Genomic DNA, 19,363 nt, shown 5'->3' with positions numbered 1-19,363 from the left:
ATTACAGGTGTGAGCCACTACACCCAGCCTGTCTAGTGTTTCTTTTTTTTTCTTTTCTTTTTTTTTTTTTTTTGAGACAGAGTCTCACTCTGTCACCCAGGCTGGAGTGCAGTGGCGTCATCACAGATCACTGCAACCTCAAACTCCTGAGCTCAAGCAATCCTCCTGCCTCAGTCTCCCGAGTAGCTGGGACTACAAGCACATGCATGGCACCACGCCTGGCTAATTTTTCTATATTTTTGTAGAGACAGGGTCTTACTCTTGCTCAGGCTGGTCTCAAACTAGTGAGCTCAGGGGATCCTCTCACCTCTGCCTCCTGAAGTGCTGGGATTACAGGTGTGAGCCCAGCCCAGTGTTTCTAACACCTGTCATACCAGTGTTGGCATCTAGTAGTCACCTTTTTTGATTCACTTTGAGATCTTCCTGGTTCTTAATATTACAAATGATTTTGGATTGAAAGCTGAACATTCTGGGTACTATGTTATGAGAATCTGGATCTTATTTCAATCTTCTGTCTTAGCTGGCTTCTTCTGATGCTACTCTGACATCGGGCGGGAGGTGTGTTGTTTTATAGATTTTGTAAATGATGATTTGCTCAGGCTAGTCTCTAATCTATTCATCACAGGGCCAAGCTAAAGCCCAAAGTTGACTGCATCTCCCCTGAGGTCGAGCTTTCCCTGACCAACCACAAACCCTAACATCTGTGTTTTACTTCCTGCCCATTCAAAAATGTCTCCACCTTGCTCCTCCTTGCACATAGGAATGAAGGCAGAACCCCAATCCTCACAGGTGTCCAGGTGGCATGTGGCCAAGTGGCATACTGTGCCATGTTTCCAGAGGAGTTGTAACAAGTTTCTATTGATGGAATTGTGTTGTCACTCAGTCACATTTCTAAACTAAATTACAGGCACATTCTAGGACAGGTGGGAGTGCTGCCCAGTTTAGAGTCCAGGCTCTCCATCTGGCCTCTGTTGACACCTCAGGGGGGAGAGGCACTTCTTGTTACTGCTGGGAGGGGTTGGCAAATGTCCTGGCTCCACATGAGGCCTCCACAGATGCCTCCCTGGCTGGCTAGGGAAGAAGTGCCTTATTACTGTTTCTCACCTGGCTTCTACTGACACAGTGGTTGGAAGTGACCTTGTTACTACTGGGCAGTGGTGAAAGTCCTGATCCAATCCCCCCCAGTGAGGGGAGTATACTGTTATTGTCAGCTGAGGATAGAAGGCCAGGCTCCCCACCTGGTCTTTGCTGACACCTTGGGCGCATGGGTAAGGTAGTTTACAACCACCTGTTAGGGATGAAAGAACCAGCTCCCTGCTCAGCCTTCTCTGCTGCCATCCCAGTCAGGGGCTTGGGTGTCCTGTTGCATCCTGGCAAGGGTGGAGGTTAAGGCTCCCTATTGGCCCTCGTCTTGATCGGTATGGATGACAGGCCCCTTGGCTTGCTCCCTAGACACAGGTGGGTCCTTCCTCAACTGCTATAAGTCGCCATAGATAATACCTGCATGCAGGAAATGCTAAATACTACAAACAAACAAAACCAAGGCAGAAAACAAAAGAAAAAGACCTACACAGCACTTTGGGAGGCTGTGGTAGGATCCTTGAGGCCAGGAGTTGAAATCAGCCTGGGCAACATAGTGAGACTCTGTCTATAAAAAAATAGAAGTTCCAGGCTGCAGTGAGCTACGATGAAGCCACTGCACTCCAGCAGAGGGTGACAGGGTGAGACTCTGTCTCCAAAAAAAATAATAAATTAATCAAAAGGAAAATGACCTACAGACCACCTAGTTATTACAGTAATCAGATATGAACTATGACCAGTGTGCTGAAGAAAACAGATGACAAGATGGATAGCTATACTTGAGAATTCTAAAATACAACCAAACAGAATTTCTAGGACTAAAATTAAGAACGCATAAGATAGTAATAGATGAGACCCAGAAGAAGAGAGGGTCAGTAACCTAAAAGCAAAGATCGGTGTAAAATATGGAAAAGCTCACTTGTGCTGAGCCAAGGTGAAGGAGGCTGACGGACGGTTAGGAGGCCCCAAGGGGAGCAGAGGGGTAAAGGCAGTACTTCCTGCTATAACGGAGCATTATTATCAATAAACGGATGGAAACAAAGACAGATACACCTACATACACTGTTATAAAAATGTTAAAAAACAAAAATATAGAAAAAGTCTTAGAAGCTGCCAGAGAAAAGATATACATCTCAAAGAAACAACAACAGGCCCCCGGGCTGCCCTCCTAGGAGAGACGCGGTGGAAGCCAGACACCGAGAGAACCTATAGGGGCAGGAGGAACAGAACGGCAAGCCTGGAGTTCTGTACCCATGGAAAAAAACCCTGTAAAAAGGAAAGGGAAACAAAGACACATCCAGGCAAACAAAAACTAAGAAAATTCACCACAATAGACCCATGTCCTAGGAAATATTAGAGGGAATTCCTCATGTAGAAGAAAATAATCAGGATAGAAACACAGAAATGCAGGGAGGAAGGAATGACAGCGAGGAGGGTAAAAATGTAGATGTCTATTAATAAGCTTGGGTGGTGAAAACCACAACACCACAGGAGCAGGGGGGTTCAGGGTGTAAATGGAACCCCAGTGTCTTTAGGTGCCAGCACTGACAGGGAGGGTAGCAGCTGGCTACAAACTCTAGGAAACTACTGTAGTAATTAATAAGTAATAAGCTAATGAAGGGAGTGAAATAATCTAAAAATGCCTGACTAATCCAAAAGATAAGAAAGGAAGCAGATTAAGGAAAGAAAAGGAAAAAATAAAAAGGAAAGAGAGAAGGAATTAAAAAACGAAATAACTGGCTGGGCGCGGTGGCTTATTCCTGTAATCCCAGCACTCTGGGAGGCTGAGGCAGGAGGATTGCTTGAGCTCAGGAGTTCGAGACCAGCCTGAGCAACAGCGAGACCCTGTCTCTACTATAAATAGAAAGAAATTAGCCAAACAACTAAAAATAGAAAAAATTAGCCTGGCATGGTAGCACATGCCTGTAGTCTCAGCTACCTGGGAGGCTGAGGCAGGAGGATCGCTTGAGCCCAGGAGTTTGAGGTTGCTATGAGCTAGGCTGATGCCACTACACTCTAGCCTGGATAACAGAGTGAGCCTCTGTCTCAAAAAAAAAAAAAAAAAAGAAATGAAATAATTGAGTAGAACCTAGAACAGGCGGGACAAATAGAGAAAAAATATGGACTAACTATGTCAATTAAAAGATTGCCACACCAGATCAAATCAATAATAGACACACTGTAAATATAAGGACTTAGGAAGCTTGAAAGTAAAAAGATGAAAGAAAGCCGGGCACAGTGGCTCACACCTGTAATCCCAGCACTCTGGGAGGCCAAGGCAGGAGGATCACTTGAACTCTGGAGTTTGAGACTAGCTTGAGCAAGAGCAAGACCCCATTTTTATAAAAATTAGCTGGGCATGGTGGTTCACGCCTATAGTCCCAGCTACCGGGAAGCTGAGGCAAGAGGATTTCTCAAGCCCAGGAGTTGGAGGTTTCTGTAAGCTATGAGGACGCCACTGCACTCTAGCTGGGGTGAAGAGTGAGACTCAGTCTCAAAAAAAAAAAAAGAAGAAAAAGATCTGGAGCAAAATGCTGTGTTAAAAGATATTCATTGCAGTGTTGTTTCGGGTAGCAAAAGATTAGCTAAAGTGTTGGTTGAATAAATTATGGTATTGAAATGCTAAGCAGTCATTAAAATTCATCTTTTCAATGAATATTTAGTGACATGGGAGTCTCTCAGAATGTCATGCCAAGTGAAAACCTGAAAGGGCCATGTGATTCAACATTTACTATAGTAGAGACAGACATGCATGCACACTCACTGTGTGTAATACGCAGGACAGGGTGGGGAGAAATGAACAAACCGTCAAAGTCATGATCTGGGACAAGACTACTAGTGATCTTGTCTTCTTCTGTTTAGTATCTTCCAAAGTTTCTACAATGAGGACACACTGCTCATGTAATCTGGAAAAAAGGTAAAAACCCAGAGAAACAGAGCCAAGCCTGTTCGGTGGCGCTTCAGTGGCTCACCTTGTCGTCAGCCTTTATGGACCGCAACCTCATGGTGAGCTGGAATCGCAGGAAGTTGTTGGTGCCGATGGACTGTAGTTCCAGCAGTTTGCACAATGCCACCAGCTGCGGCCGCGTCAGGTTATCCAGGGTTAATTCATCTTCAAATAATTTGGAAAAACGCATGATTTCCTCATTGCTAGGTCTTTCCCCTGTCTCCCGGATCTGCAGAAGCAATTGTAAGTATTATTCACTGCATGTGTGCACGTGTGCTATGTGTGTGTGTGTTTTCTCCTGGCTTCCTCCCCAGTCTCAGGCCACACATCTGACCCTGGACCACCCACCTTTCACTTATTGGGAGCTGCCTATACATCCCAAAGACAAACTGCCAGCACTGGACTGGCCTGAGATTGCAGCAGGCAGCCACAGTCTGGGTTTGCCTGGGGATGATGCTGCCGGCTTTGCTGCAGGCATCATAGGTGGCATCTGAGCCAGCAGAGTTGAGGCTGCTTCTACTGGGGGAGGCCCTGCTATGGGAATGGCTGTGGGGCAGCACCCTGGAACCCTGGTGATAGGACCCCAGCTGCTTGGTGGCTGGAAGAGGGCACACCTATGTGTACGTACAAGATTCTGAGCGTCAGGGGAGTGGGTGGCCATTTCAAGCCCCCCTCCTCTTTTTTTTTGAGACAGAGTCTCACTTTGTTGCCCGGGCTAGAGTGAGTGCCGTGGCATCAGCCTAGCTCACAGCAACCTCAAACTCCTGGGCTCAAGCGATTCTACTGCCTTAGCCTCCCAAGTAGTTGGGACTACAGGAATGCGTCACCATGCCCGGCTAATTTTTTCTATACATATTTTTAGTTGGCCAATTAATTTCTTTCTATTTATAGTAGAGATGGGGTCTCACTCTTGCTCAGGCTGGTCTCCAATGATCCTCCCACCTCAGCCTCCCCTAGTGCCAGGATTACAGGTGTGAGCCACCGTCTCTCAGCCTCAAGCCCCTTTTTTGCTGGGACCCAACTTTCTTGCCCTTTAGGAAGAGGATTGAGCCCCACAGCGCAGACTACTTGGGGTTCTTTGGATGACTGTCTGTATGTCCTTCCACCCAATGGACAAGCTACCAGCTGTCTCTGCCCAGAGCTGGGCTGGGCTGGTCCCTCACAGAGAGGACAGATGAGGGGGACCAGCCTGACTTGGTGCTTACCCCCAGGAGCTTCCCAAATCAAAATGATCCAAACTGCCTGTGCAGAACACCAACTCCAAGAACCAATCACAGGTGTGCCCCTGGGGGGGATCCCCTACACAGCGTACCCCAACTGAGGTGACCATGAGCACATCCTTCTCAGGAACTGGCGCCTCACAGTGACCCAGGAAAGGCAGGACCCAGCCCCCAGGCCCTCTGGCTTCCATCTTGCCAGCCCCTGGGCTTCTACAACGCTGCAGTCCCCATGGCTGTGCCCAGCTCCCTTCCACAGGGACAGTTGGGCATAACCATCTTTTCTGTAAAGGGCCATGTTGCAAATATTTCAGGCTTGGCTGCAGGACCCGCTCACCTCTGCACTACGGCGTGAAGACACCATAGACAGCACAGATAAGCAGCTGGAGTTTCTGACCTCAGCTTTTCCTGCACCACAGACATGGTCTTCTGACTCCAGAAAGTGGCACACATCCCTCAAGCTCAACAACCCTGGAACTGTCATCCCTGTTGCATCTTTGGGGACCCTTCCAGGACACTCAGTCTCTCTCCCATTCCCCACCTCACTGGCCACATGGCCACAGGAAAGCCCGGAGATCTGTCCCCTCTTCCTTCCCCCTCTACCACACAGACCAGGCCTCTGACCAGCCCCTGGGGACCATCTTGACTGACTCCAGCCAGGTGGTGGAGCCTGGCAGAAGAGCCCAGCTTGACCACCCAGCACCTCACAACTTCCAGTCTCAGGTCCTTCCTCTGTTAGATTCTACCACCTGGACTGTGGCAAAGTCACAAGACACAAGCAAGCGACTCTAAATGCCAGTGGGGCTCAGTCTAGACATAGCAGCTCCATCTCCCTGAGTACCCTAGGAGGCCTGACACACTGTAGCTATCACTGGCCAAACCTCTCGGTTAAACTTCTTGAAGGAACAGCCAGCTCCTGCCTGGAACCCCACTCTTTGAGGACCATAGCAAAAAAGAGGAAGAAAGGAAAGTGCAGAGAGCTCCCAGACAAGGCACAGTGGCACTCTGCAGCTCTAACCAGCCTCAGGTCAACAGGCTGAGGCCATAGGGCTCAGGAGCTTCACAGTACCTTCTGGAAAAACACAGAGAAGTCTTTAGTGGCACTGCCCTTGGCTGCCTTGTTCTTTAAGGCCATCTCCTCTATGGTGTCCTGGAGGAACTTAGCCAGCTCCAGCTTGACCCGAAGCTCCTTCTTCAGCCTCTCCTCCTGCAAGGGCAAAGAGAAGGCACTGTGCTCCGGCCCACTCCACCCTCCCCTGCCAGCCCCAGGCCACCCCGTCTCCCTGGAGGCTGTGGCTCAGGAGGGTGCTCCAACTCCTGAGACCATGACCCCAGCAAGAATAGCCTCTTACACCTCCCAACACATACTAGGAGAAACTTCACAAAACGCTTACTCTCATCTAAGTGCAATACATTCTGAAACTCTATTTCACAGTTTTAAAAAATATGTGCTACCCTCTAGAGCAAAGGTTGGAAAAATTTTTCCATAAAGGGCCAGACAGTAAAGCTTTTTGGCTTTGTGAGCCATGTGGACTAAAACAACTGCTTAACTCTGCTGGTGACTCACAAAAGTGGCCACGGACCAGATACACAAGACTGGGCATGGCAGGTCCCTGATCCGGCCTGTGGGTTATAGCCGGCTAAGCCTGCATTAGATGGATCTTGCAACCCATGAATGGGTCTTACCTATCTAGAAAACCATATTTAAAACACATTTAAAGAGAAACAAATCTGAAGCGCAGTATCCACTAAATCACTAGAGCACAACAGAAGGACAACATGAAGACAACACAAAGCTTCAAAATAACACCTAAAACATTGGTTGCAAACAAGGCAGCTATCCTAGTGAATTCTGGACTCATTCTGAAATGAGCTCATTACCACAATGCCTCACCTTAATGGACTGGGTCTCAAATGTGGATGGCAACATGTTGGGGAAGAGCTTCACAGCCACAGGCAGCAGGAACTCCATGAACGGCACCACCACGAACACGAGGAAGGGCACCAGGCGGAAGAGGTCAGCACAGATCCGGAGAAACTGGAGAGGCAGGACTCCATGAGTGTGAGACACCGCAGGCATGGGGATGGCAGAGAGGGGTTTGAGCCTTTCTCCCACAATTGTTTATGGGCACAGCCACAGGCAGTGACTCAAAGGAATCTCTAAGGGCTCTAGTTCTAAAACCACTCAGCAGACATCTAAAACCCATTTCTTTCTCGAGGGTTCAAGCCACATGCCAATGGCCTTCAGAGAAGCAGGTGTATTGCTAACACTGTGGGCCGCTGGGTGCTTTTAGCAACCCACTCCTGCAGGGACACTGGCCAGTGCCCTAGGCTGGGAGGTCAGCAGGCTACAGCAGCAGTTGAGCACTAACATTGCTGGTGTGGCAGGAGGTCAGCAGGGAAGGCTGGGCCATACCACCTGGCCCAGAGGCTCTGCAGAGAGGAGAACTGACTGTGCATTTCTCTCGTGTTCCCTTAGATAGTTAGATCTAAGACTATACTACAAAACAATCATTAGAAAAAACACAAGTGTTTCACTGACATACACAAACCAATGTTTGATGCCACTAAAGAAAGACACAAGTTGAAATACTCAAAAATCCCTGTGAAACCTAACAATCACTGCTGGCTTCCCAAGAAGCTCAACTTTCCCTTCAGTCCTATGGTACTACTCCTTACAGTACTACACACAAAGCATTCTAGGCCCATAGGAACCAAGAAAATACCTTCATATCCATGCTATCATTGGTACTGCCACTGATTCCTTGATTAATTTGATGCTCTTTAGAAGAGTGACATCATTTCTATTAATAGAAAGGTCCTCACTTTGTGCCTGTCGGATGTCTCTCCATGATTAGGTAGAGGAAACACACCTGCTGAATGTCCCCTCCTCAGGTATCACAGTGTCCACCAGTCACTCAATGGTGTTCACTGAGGTCGCCTGGTCAAGGCGTTCTATGCTGTGTCTGTGTTTCCACTTGTGAAGTAAGGGAGAATCCTGTCTTCTTGCATATTCATTTTTCTATTTTCTATTTATTATCTAAATGCACTCTAAATTATCATCAAAATGCACTCATGGATTCCTATTTTTTTTTTTTTACTTATTTACAATTTACTCCTGCAGTTGACTGTACAATACCTCCTAAACCCATGTCTTTACGTGCATCTAACATTAAGGGTCTCAATGTCCTGTTGGTAGAAGTTGAGATTATTTATCAACTAGAACGTTTATTCAAACATGGACTGCATATTTTTTTAAAAAACAGACCTTTTGTAAAACACACCAGGCAATAAAAGAACTTCTTAAATGTTTATAAACACAAAAGCAGAATTACAAATGCTGTTGTTGCACAGAACATTTAAGCACTGTACAATTGTTTTTTTGGTTGTTTCTGAGACAGAGTCGCATTCTGTTGCCTGGGCTAGAGGGCCGTGCTCTTCATAGCTCACTGCAGCCTCAAGCACCTGAGCTCAATCAATCCTCCTGCCTCAGCCTCCTGGGTAGCTGGGACTACAGGCGTACACCGTAACACCCAGCTAATTTTTCTGTTTTTAGTAAAGACAGAATCTCACTCTTGCTCAGGCTGGTCTTGAACTCCTGAGCTCAAGCAATCCTCCTGCCTTGGCCTCCCAGAGTGCTAGGATTACAGGCCGGAGCCACAGTGCCAGGTCACAATTGTCTTTAAAAAGGTAAAAGCCACTGCTGAAACATATGATCAGTAGTACACTAGTAGACTGCAAACATGAAACCTGAAAGGAACAAGCTCATTTTCACTGGTGTGTAGACAGTAGAACAAAGACTCTGAGTTTGTAAACAGTCACTGATGTCCCCAAAGTGCTGAGATGCAGTAACTCCAGTGGATAAAGTGGGCCCTAGTGTCCCTCTCACCTCCTCCCACCCTGCTGGAGGGCCAGACAGGGAAACTAGAATCTATCTCCTGCCCAGAAGAGCAGCTGGCCTGGAGTGGAGGTGCCCCAGGCCCTTGATGGAGTCAATGGCACCTAAGCTCCACTGAAGGAGGTCACCAAGCCCAAGAAGACTGAGTGACATAGCAGCTCCCCTTCCATAAGGAGAGATGTGGCTGAGAAGTGCTAAGAACTCTTGTCAGAATTACCACTTACAGATGTCTACCTGTATTAAGAGAATAAACCATTTTCTATTTATGCAAGTTTATTTCCCATGTGCAAGTACCCTGCCAGACTGGAATGGACATGTAAACACACAGGCACAACAGCCAGCAATCGCAGGGCACCTGAGCACATCCTGCCAGCACAGAGCCCTCCGGCCCCGTCTTTCTGGTGCTGCCTAGTGCTCTTGTAGGAGGGGCCTGACGGGAAGGTGCTAGAGTGGGGATGGCCAGCACACAGGCTACACACATGCCCACTACCATGGGAGAGCACAGGAGCCGGGACACATGGGCAGGCAGGGCCACTGGGAGGGTTCTGGCTCCCCCTAGGAAGGGCAAGTCACCCCAAGGGCACGGAGCATGAGCCAACTTCCTTTTGCAAAAAATTGTTCTTGCTGGCATATGGAGGCAGACAGCAGGGGAGTTCTCTGACCACAGCCCAGGGCAGCATGCAGTACAGGGTAGTCAGATCTGGGTTTAAGGGCAGATTAATGAGTCTGGAGGGTTGGCTACATGCCATGGGAGAGAGTGAAGGGTTGGGGGTATAGGTCTCAAACAAACAAAAGCAAACTCACCAAGAGGGACATACACAGCCCTATACACAGACCTGGAAGCAATGAGAGAGGAAAGGCCGTCCACAGCAACAGAGATACAACTGTGCGGACCTGGAAGGCTCACCAGGAAACAGAGAAGCCAAAAGCCAGGGGACGGCACCCAAGCACTGACAGAAAACAGACATGTGGGTTGAAAACTGCTGGCAGAAGGAACTGAGTACGCCAGCACTACAATTTAGTACTATTATGCAGGAAGTTCACTTTTTTGCAGGTTTTGCTTATTTTTTCTTTATCAAACAAAAAGCAAGCAAACATTTTAAAACTTACAAGGTGAAACAAAGAAGAGCTGAGGCGTCCCCATTACCTGCCTGCGCTCCCGGCGAGTCAGGGTGTGTCCATTGAGGATCCGCCACAGCATGCGCGCTGCAATCTTGGTGTCAATCCAGAGCAGGCGGAAGCCATGGTAGTAGTGCTTCAGCTCGTCCAGCACCCTCTGCCCAAGGGACTTCTTAACCGCCACCTCTGCAGGGGGGCTGTACACCGGGCCCCCTTCCTCCAGCTTCTTGTTCTTGTCCTTCAAGGACTTGAGGGACTTCTCTACCACAGAGTCATCGCCAAGGCGGGGCGATGAGTGCCAGCTTCGCACAGGAAGGCACCAAGGTCCTGTGACAACCAAACCCGCTGCGGCGGGAGTCCATGGTGCTCTTGCCACCATGTGCAAGCACTCGAGCCTCGGAGTCCAACAGCCAAGGCCTCTGAGAGAAAGGTAGACAGAGTGGCCTGGAGCACAGCAGCCAAACGGAATATTCCTGGAAGAAGGAAAAATGGAAAACACCAAATAAGAGCCAGCACTTGCCTTTGACCACTCAGCACCAAATGCCAAAAAGAACAACAAAAACTACATGCCACACGGGATCACAACCACATACACATCTGCCACAGAGACATCTGATGTCTGAAATGCCCCTGGGGGCTCTTCTGAGAGGGCTTGTGTGGGAGACCAGGACAGTGTGTGGTCCAGTTGCCTGCCCCTCATCCACCAGTGGGGCAGGTCAGACGTGCATGCAACCAGCAAAAGCTGGATTCCCAGACTTGACACAACCTCTGGGTGGGGCTCGGAGGGGGGGGCCCACTCCCAATGACTTAGAGAGGTATAGTGCACTACTTTGGGATTTGGGGGTGGGATGGGGTACAGAGCAGGGAGTATGTTGAGTTTGGAGGTCCTCTCCCCTACCAGGTGACTTTCTGTAAAAACCTGTGGCTCTTGAGCAAGTCCTGAAAATCTGCAAATCAGTGAGGATGTGCCCATTAGCAGACGCAGACATGTGTGCCAGCTGACTACAGGCAGTGGCACCAAATGGCAAAATCCAAAGAATAAAGCCCAAGGCTCACTTCCTCCTTTTCCTCCCCTGCTGCCCACTCTGTCTGGCCCCAGCAGGCCCCAGCCAGAGCCCTGCAGCTATCCGCGGCCTAGGTGGCCCTACCTCACACCTTGGCTTCCCTCAGGCCTCCCTGACCGCCCCACCACCCACTCTGCCTTCACATCTATAACACTCTCTTCCTGCATGCTGCATGTGTCTTGCCTGGCACCTGGCTGTTGTAGAGATGAGGTACACACTGTGCCCACCACACCTGCTCTCTCTCCAATGGAATGCAGGCTCCATAAGGGCTAAGGAGCTGGCGTGAGGCCTCACAGGCCACAGGCTGTCACTTAAAAATCTTAGACCCGGCCGGGCGCAGTGGCTCACACCTGTAATCCTAGCACTCTTGGGAGGCTGAGGCAGGTGGATCGCTCGAAGTCAGGAGTTCAAAACCAGCCTGAGCAAGAGTGAGACCCCGTCTCTAATATAAATAGAAAGAAATTAATTGGCCAACTAATACATATAGAAAAAATTAGCCGGGCACAGTGGCGCATGCCTGTAGTCCCAGCTACTCGGGAGGCTGAGGCAGCAGGATTGCTTGAGCCCAGGAGTTTGAGGTTGCTGTGAGCTAGGCTAACGCCATGGCACTCACTGTAACCTGGGCGACAAAGCGAGACTCTGTCTCAAAAAAAAAAAAACAACCACAGAAAAAATTAGCCGGGCATGGTGGTGCATGCCTGTAGTCTAAGCTACTCAGGAGCCTGAGGCAGAAGGATTGGTTGAGCCCAGGAGTTTGAGGTTGCTGTGAGCTAGGCTAACGCCACGGCACTCTAGTATGGGCAAAAAAAAAAAGGAGGGAGGGGGGGAGGACAAGGGAGGGAGAAAGGGAAGGAAGGAGGGAGGGAGGGAGGGAGGGAGGGAGGGAGGGAGGGAGGGAGGGAGGGAGGAAGGAAGGAAGGAAGGAAGGAAGGAAGGAAGGAAGGAAGGAAGGAAGGAAGGAAGGAAGGAAGGAAGGAAGGAAGGAAAAAGAACGGCAAAGTAGGATACACTGTTTCTCTCAAAAAGCAAGAATCACACATGCATCCAGCATTTTCAACCAAACAGGTCAAAATGATACTGATTTACTTACAAGCGACTTCTTAACCCCACTGAGCTGGCACAACTGACACAAGTAGGATCCCTCAGACCACCTACAATAAAAACAAAGGAAAAAAATCAGTAAGCAAGTATCAACCAGGTGACTTAAACTGCTACTGTCTTTTAAAGCCTGAAAGTCTAGATCTTTTAAACATATGTTTCTGGAAGCCAGTTCCGAGTACTGGAAAGTTTCACAGTGTTGCCAAGTGAAGGGTCTGCACCAGTTAGGAAAACAGTATGTCAGGGGAGCACCAGGGAAAGAAGGGGAGCCTGAAGTAGCCCCTAGCTCTACATACCCCAAGTGGGAAGCTGAGTAGGAGAGCCCCAGTGAAGAAGCCCTGGGTTCCTGATAAAAGGCCAGGGAGGTCAGGCCTGTGGGTTCCTACAAGGGAGACCACTAAACTCACTTCAGCAGGCTCTGGTGGGCAGCAGCCAGGGCGCACATGACCTCCTATGCCCAGAAAGCCCTCCAGAGTAAGCCACAATCTCAGGGTGGTAAGGGCTGCAAGAATCACTAAAACACATTTCCTGGATAAACAATAGTGGTGAGTTTACAGCACTTTTTTAGGATGCTTCTCCTAACTCAACTCTTGTCCTCACAGCATAGCTCACTCACACCACCAACATTCAGAGCCCACTGTGATCAAGCCATGGGCTGGGAACAAGACAGGTGCTGGGGCGGCAGGGGCACCATTGCCTGAGGTGCCAGGTCAGCCTGTGTAGAGGCCAGGCAGTACAAGGAGCGAAGTGGCAGAAGGTGGCATCCTCCACCCTCCTGGCAGGAAGCATTGAGTCCTCTGTCCAAGAGAGGCAGAAGCAGGTGTGGGCTATGAGAAGCTCCCTTGGGTTGGCCTACCACAAGAGCCATCATGCAAGAAGGGACAAAATAGAAGGGACAAAATAGCAAGTACCCAACCTGCTCCCAGTGGACTGCTTATCACATTACATCATAAGTAACAGGCAACTCTCATACTTCTATAGGGAAGGATAGTCCCAACAAATGTCACATTTAGGACTCTGCAGTACAGGTGTTAATCTGGTTTGCAAGTTGGTGGCTGGGTTAATGAATGTTCAGTCATCATGATTAATAACATAAAGACGTTAGCTCCATTCTCAAACTCATGAAAAGCACAGGGCAGGCTAGGTGCAGTGGCTTACACCTCTAATCCTAGTACTTTGGGAGGCTAAGGTGGGAAGATCGCTTTAGGCTAAGATATCAAGACCAGCCTGGGCAATACAATGAGACTCTATCGCTAAAAAAATAAGAAAAATTAGTCAGGTGCGGTGGTTTGCACCTCTAGTCCTCGCTAATCAGGAGGATCACTGGAGCTCAGGAGTTTGAGGCTGCTGTGAGCTATGATGGTACCACTGCACTCTAGTCCAAGTGACAGAGGGAGACCTTATATCTTAAAAAAATAAATAAATAAAAGGAAGAAGAAGAAATACCTTCCAGCAAGCAGACAGGTTGTCAAGAAACCTCCCAGAGTTCCCAGTGATCCATATCTAACACTCCTTGTCCCACCAGCACCCTTCCCAGGCTCTCTCCAAATCTATTCTGAAGGCTTCTGTCCCAGCTCTCCACAGAAAGCCCCAAATCAAAGCTATCCAGAGACTCAGTGCTCCCCCCAACATGGTCTATGGGCCATTTCCTCCTTCTGGAAGCCTTTCTATTCACCAACCACTTCTCCAACTGGGGGTCCAACAATTCAATTCAATGCAGACACTCCCTAGAGTTAGCACATATCCCACAGGTGAAGGGCTCAGTCCTACAAGACTGCACCCACTCCAGGTACCAGTACTTCTGTTGACTACAAAGTTAGGGATTCCCACAACCCCCTCCGTTTTGCTAATTTAATAGAATGACTCACAGAAGTCAGCAAATGGCTCTAACTTACCATCAAAGTTCATTATAAGGATACAAATGAACAGTCAGATGAGAGTCCTAAACATTAAGAGCCTTGTCCCCATGGAGCTGGTGCACAATACCAACTGGGAAGCTCCACCAGCCTCCTCGGCTTCATCTCAGAGGCACAGCTGATCATGTCATTGGCCCTGGAGATTGAACTCAGTCTCCAAACTCTTTGCCTGGAAGGGGAAGTTTCAACCTTCTAATCACAGAATGGCCAGCCCCCACTTGAATCTAAGGGCCCACCCTGTGCCACCTCATTAGCATTAAGCTGAGGTGTGGCGGCAAAGGGCTCCTTATGAACAACTAAATACATACCCCACCCCCCACTCAGGAAATCCCAAAGGTTTTAGCTACTCAATGCCAGCAACCCAACTAGGAACAAAAACCAAATATATTTATCATAACACATCTTCCTTCACCTGGCTTCCAGGAGACCATGCTCCTCTGGTTTTCCTCTCCTGGTGGATCCTCCCTGCCTGACCTCCACCTCTCCCCTGACCCAGATACACATAACCCACAAATCTCATGGGAACATTCAACAGTTCCAAGAACAAGAACTCCTGACTCTCCTCCCAGCCTGCATCTCCCCAAGTCCTCCTGGACTTGGCAATAAATGGCACTGCCACAACCAGGCAGCTCAGGCCAGAAGTCAGAGTCACCCTGGACCAGCTGCTCTTCTCCCACCCCATCCTTATAGAGTCTGGCCAGCCCCTGCCATTTGTACGTATACAGCAACTTCCTCCCCAATAGGACAACACATAAAGGGTGGAGAAGAGTAATTTTACAGTGGAAAACCTGACAAGTACCAGTTTAGCTGGTGACCAAAGTCAGTATCAACAGTGGTAAATCATCTGACAGCATGGAACCTTATATGATGACGATGTTTTATCTCTGTGGTCATCCTCCCCAAAAAATCCATCAGTCCCCGTTTAACTATAAGAAAAACATCAAAAAATCTCAACAGAAAAGTATCCTACAATATATCTGACCAGTATTCCTCAAAACTGTCAAGGTCATTGAAAACAAGGAACATCTGAGAAACTCACAATCAAGAAAAGCCTAAGAAGACATGAGGACTAAATGTAAGTGGTGTCCTGGATGGGTCCTACGATAGAAAAAAGACACGGTCCTAGGATAGAAAAAAGACACGAGAATTAAGTATGTGCAGAATAAAGTAGTGAAGAGTAAAGACAATCTAAATACAGTATGGACCTCAGTGAATAATAACTTATTAACGTTGGTTCATTAATTGCAACAATGAACCATACTAATGTAAGATGTTAACAACAAAGGGTTATAGCACTCCGCTGGGTAAGTTATTTCTGGGGGTTCAGGGACCTCCTCCCCACAGTCCAGCCCTAGGTCCTACAGGCTCTGAAATCTCTTTTGGTTCTACAGCAGACCTGCTCTTTAACCGACTATCATCAGCCCTTTAGTTTCTCTGTTACAAAGAACAGTAATAACTACAGAAAACATCTGTGTTCCTGAAATGACATAACCACACACACACACACACAAACACACACACACAAAATCAGCTAATTTTTAGTCCAAAAACATGCTACACAAATTCAAAGTATGACTGGACGTAGTGGCTCACACCTGTAATCTTAGTACTCTGGGAGGCTAAGGCATTGCTTGAGGTCAGGAGGTCAAGACCAGCCTGAGCAAGAGTAAGATCCAGTCTCTACTAAAAATAGGAAAAATGATCCAGGCGCAGTGGCAAATGCCTATAGTCCCAACCACTCAGGAGGCTGAGGCAGGAAGATCTGAAATAGAAGGATCACTTGAGCCCAAGAGTTTTTGAGGTTGCTGTGAGCTAGCCTGATGCCATGGCACTCGAGCCCAGGCAACACAGTGAGATTTGGTCTAAAAAAAAATAAAACAAAAATAAAAGTGGTCAAGATATTCTTACCACCATCCTGAACATTTCAAGAGGTCCAGAAAGCTCTAACAGCAGATGGAAATACTGAGCTCCACAACCAGTCTGCCCATAGTTCCTGCCACTCAACATCCTTCCCACACCCCAAAAGTCACAATAGCCAAGCAGAAATTAAAATGACAAGAATTGCATTTCTTGTGGTGTCATTGTAAGCCATAAAGCGCCTTGAAATAAGTTATTTTACTTGAGTCTCTCACTATTACAGGGCAAGTTTTGCTTATCTCAATCTTACAAATAGGGACACAAAATCAGATGTTTAATTAAGGAGAGATAGCAAAAGACAGAAGTGCCAGTACCTTGCCAGGGTGGCCTAGAGGAGGCTATGCACAGCCACCCTTCCCTCTGCAGCCCTGGGCCCGCATGACTCCTGGATGCAGGTTGCTACCCAATCACACCCTAAGGTGGTGTAGGTGTTGGCATCATCTTCTCAGGCCCACGGAATGGGAGGGCCTCTTCAATCCAGCAGTGTCTGGCCCCTCCCCCATCCAGTCTCATCTCCAGGGCCCTGAGCGTGGCCAAAGGGCACGACCGTCCTCGTGAGTGGACACCAAGCTTAATCACGCAAAGGCGCGCTCAAGGCTGTCCCAACCCCTCAGAACTTTCCCAACGCCCTCTCTCTGAAGCAGTGACCTGTGGGGACCGGGCCGACTAAGGTCACAGCACGAGGCAGAGTCCCAGCAACTCCACCCAGCGCTGGCGGCGCGGCCCGAAACAGGGCACCCAGGACCCCAAGGGCGGGCAGGGGCCCAGAAGACCGAGATCCCTAGAGGCTTGACCTCGGAGAGACAACCCGCCCAGAAGGGCCCGGAGCGGAGAGGAGGAGGGACCTGGCAGGACCAAGGGCCAATGGTCCCCCATGGATCTGCGGCGCCAGTCCGCCCGCGAGGCCACCCACAACCCGGTGCCTGACCTGCCGCCCGCCTCTCGGCCCGCCGGACCCAAGCGGCGAGCGGCGTCCGAACCCCAACCAATGCACCTGAGTGCGGGCCCCACCCTGGGGGCCCCGCAGGGCAACCAGGCCCCACTTGTCCCGGCCCGCCCCGCGCCACCAGCGAAGCGCCGGCAGCTTACCCCGCGGGGCCGCGGCGCAGGGCGGTGGGAGGCGGGCAGGCCCCCGGCCGCGACAGCTCCTCAGTAAGATGGACGCCATGTGTCCGGGCGCGGCGGCCGCTCCGACCTACTGCTCTGCCTCCTTCTCCCCAGCGGGGGCCGCGGCTCCTCGCCGTCCCAGCGGCGGCTCGGGCCCAGCCCGTGCGGACGGCTGGCGGCGGAGGTCCGCTCCTGGCGGCTGGCGCTCAGCTCAAGGCCGGGGCACCGGCGGCGGCCATGTCCCGGCACCGACGTCCGGAGGCTCTGGGCGGGGCAGCCAGCCCACCACTCCCATTGGGCCCCTAGGGCGCCCGCCGCCTGCCAGGTGAAGGGCGGGTCGGCGCCCCCACGGACTACCGGTCCCGGCGTGCACCGGGGCAGTCCGCTGCTCGGAGTGCGGACTGCCGGTCCCGGCGTGCACCGGGGCGGCCCGCATCTCGGAGCGTGGACTGCGTGTCCCGGCGTGCACCGGCGGGGCCTGCACCTCGGGGCGCAGTGTGTTCTTGGGTCTCATTGAGCCACAGAACGCCCGGTCGCGCATGCGTGATGACCTTCTGCCCGCCTTCGCTGTCGGGCAAACTCGGCTCTCATACCGGTCCAAGCACTGCCCCTGCGCGTGCCAAATGGCTCCTGGGACGCTATGGGGAAGGCCCTGGTTGTTGGCCGCACGCCCTCCAAGGGCGAGGCCGGGGATGGAGGGGCATCCTTGTAGCTCGCCGCCCGTCCCGGGCCAACCTCCCTCCCAACTGCGGCTCTGCCCCGCGGTAGGCTGCAAGTGGGCTCGCGCAGCGCCGACAGGCCTCCCCCAGCGTCCAGGGCGGCGTTCCACAGACCACCCCCTTTAATCTCTTCAGGAGAGAGATTAAAGATCTCTTTAAGGAGAGAGATCAAGAGAGAGAAGTGCCGGCACCTTGCCAGGGTGGCCTAGAGGAGCCTATGCACAGCCACCCTAAAGACCCTCTGCAGCCCTGGGCCCGCATGACTCCTGGATGCAGGTTGCTACCCAATCACACCCTAAGGTGGTGTAGGTGTTGGCATCATCTTCTCAGGCCCACGGACTGGGAGGGCCTCTGCAATCCAGCAGTATCTGGCCCCTCCCCCAACCGCTGCGCGGTTTTGGGGGTGCGAGCTAACTCTGGGCGACATGGGAGCTCGGGGTCCCGCCCCGGAGGACAGGGCCACATTGGCCCCTAGATGAGGGCCGCGCCGCACTGGGCACCCACCACAGCCACCACACCCCGCACCCCCTGTCTTCCGGCCCGCCGGTGGGGCTGGCCTCGTTCTGCTCTGGCCTGAGCAGAGCTGGCCTGGGCTAGGCTGGGCCAGCGGACCTCTACGCACCACCTTCCCCTTCCTTCCTCAAGATGGGGGCCCCTGCGGCGAGGCAGGGAAAGCAGGCTGGGGGAACATAGGCCTGGTGGCACCCTGGTCCTCCGTCGTTGGTCGAGATCTTCTGTGGGCCCGAGCCCACAGGCCTGCACCGCAATCAGGTGGCAGCAGGCCCTTCCTTTGATTTGCCACACGCTTCCACCTCCCCAGTGTTTGCTCCTCCCAGGCCCTCTTCCTGGAAGGTCTTTTCAATCCTTTTTGCCTCTGTCGTGTTCACTGGTGTAACCCTAGGGCACTGCTTGATGAGGGTCCTGTAGTTCACGCTCCTCATCTCAGTGGGACTCCTGATCCCAACCAGCTGAGTCCTCAGAGGCTGGTTGAAAGGCATGTCTCCCTAGGAGGCTCCCTCCCTCTAGCTCCTCTCTGCCTCTGCTCTTCCAGAACTTAGGTCTCACCATTGGGAAGATGTAGCCTGCTGGGCGAGCTTTTCCTGAACTAGAACTGCCAGATGCTGGGCCTGCAGTCCCCTCAGGTGGGAGGGGGTGACACTGTTTGGTGCAGGGCACTTTGAAGATGGTCTGGAAGTTCCAGTATCCACACTGGTCAATGAGCACTACAGACATCAAGTGCAGAGTGACCTAAGCATCCCTATGCCTGAAACCTAGGCTTCT

The 19,363-nt window shown here is 50.8% G+C and overlaps 1 protein-coding gene across 1 annotated transcript in view; it reads right to left on the bottom strand.

Moving 5' to 3' along the window:
- The window catches only part of LETM1 (leucine zipper and EF-hand containing transmembrane protein 1), a 44,900-nt gene extending 27,177 nt beyond the window's left edge, over positions 1 to 17,723 (bottom strand). Inside the window, exons 1-6 of the mRNA XM_075992900.1 lie at positions 17,346 to 17,723; positions 12,416 to 12,476; positions 10,290 to 10,734; positions 7,139 to 7,282; positions 6,314 to 6,451; positions 4,053 to 4,256 (exon numbers count right to left, since the gene is read on the bottom strand). Coding sequence (XP_075849015.1) covers positions 4,053 to 4,256; positions 6,314 to 6,451; positions 7,139 to 7,282; positions 10,290 to 10,734; positions 12,416 to 12,476; positions 17,346 to 17,424 — 1,071 coding nt within the window. The 5' untranslated portion in view covers positions 17,425 to 17,723. The remainder of the gene's footprint in view (positions 1 to 4,052; positions 4,257 to 6,313; positions 6,452 to 7,138; positions 7,283 to 10,289; positions 10,735 to 12,415; positions 12,477 to 17,345) is intronic.
- Positions 17,724 to 19,363: the final 1,640 nt, after the last annotated feature.

This window comes from Microcebus murinus, chromosome 16 (assembly GCF_040939455.1).
Source record: "Microcebus murinus isolate Inina chromosome 16, M.murinus_Inina_mat1.0, whole genome shotgun sequence".
Lineage (NCBI taxonomy): Eukaryota > Metazoa > Chordata > Mammalia > Primates > Cheirogaleidae > Microcebus > Microcebus murinus.
The sequence above is the reverse complement of the archived record's forward strand: the minus strand, read 5'-3'. Positions and strand labels throughout refer to the sequence as shown.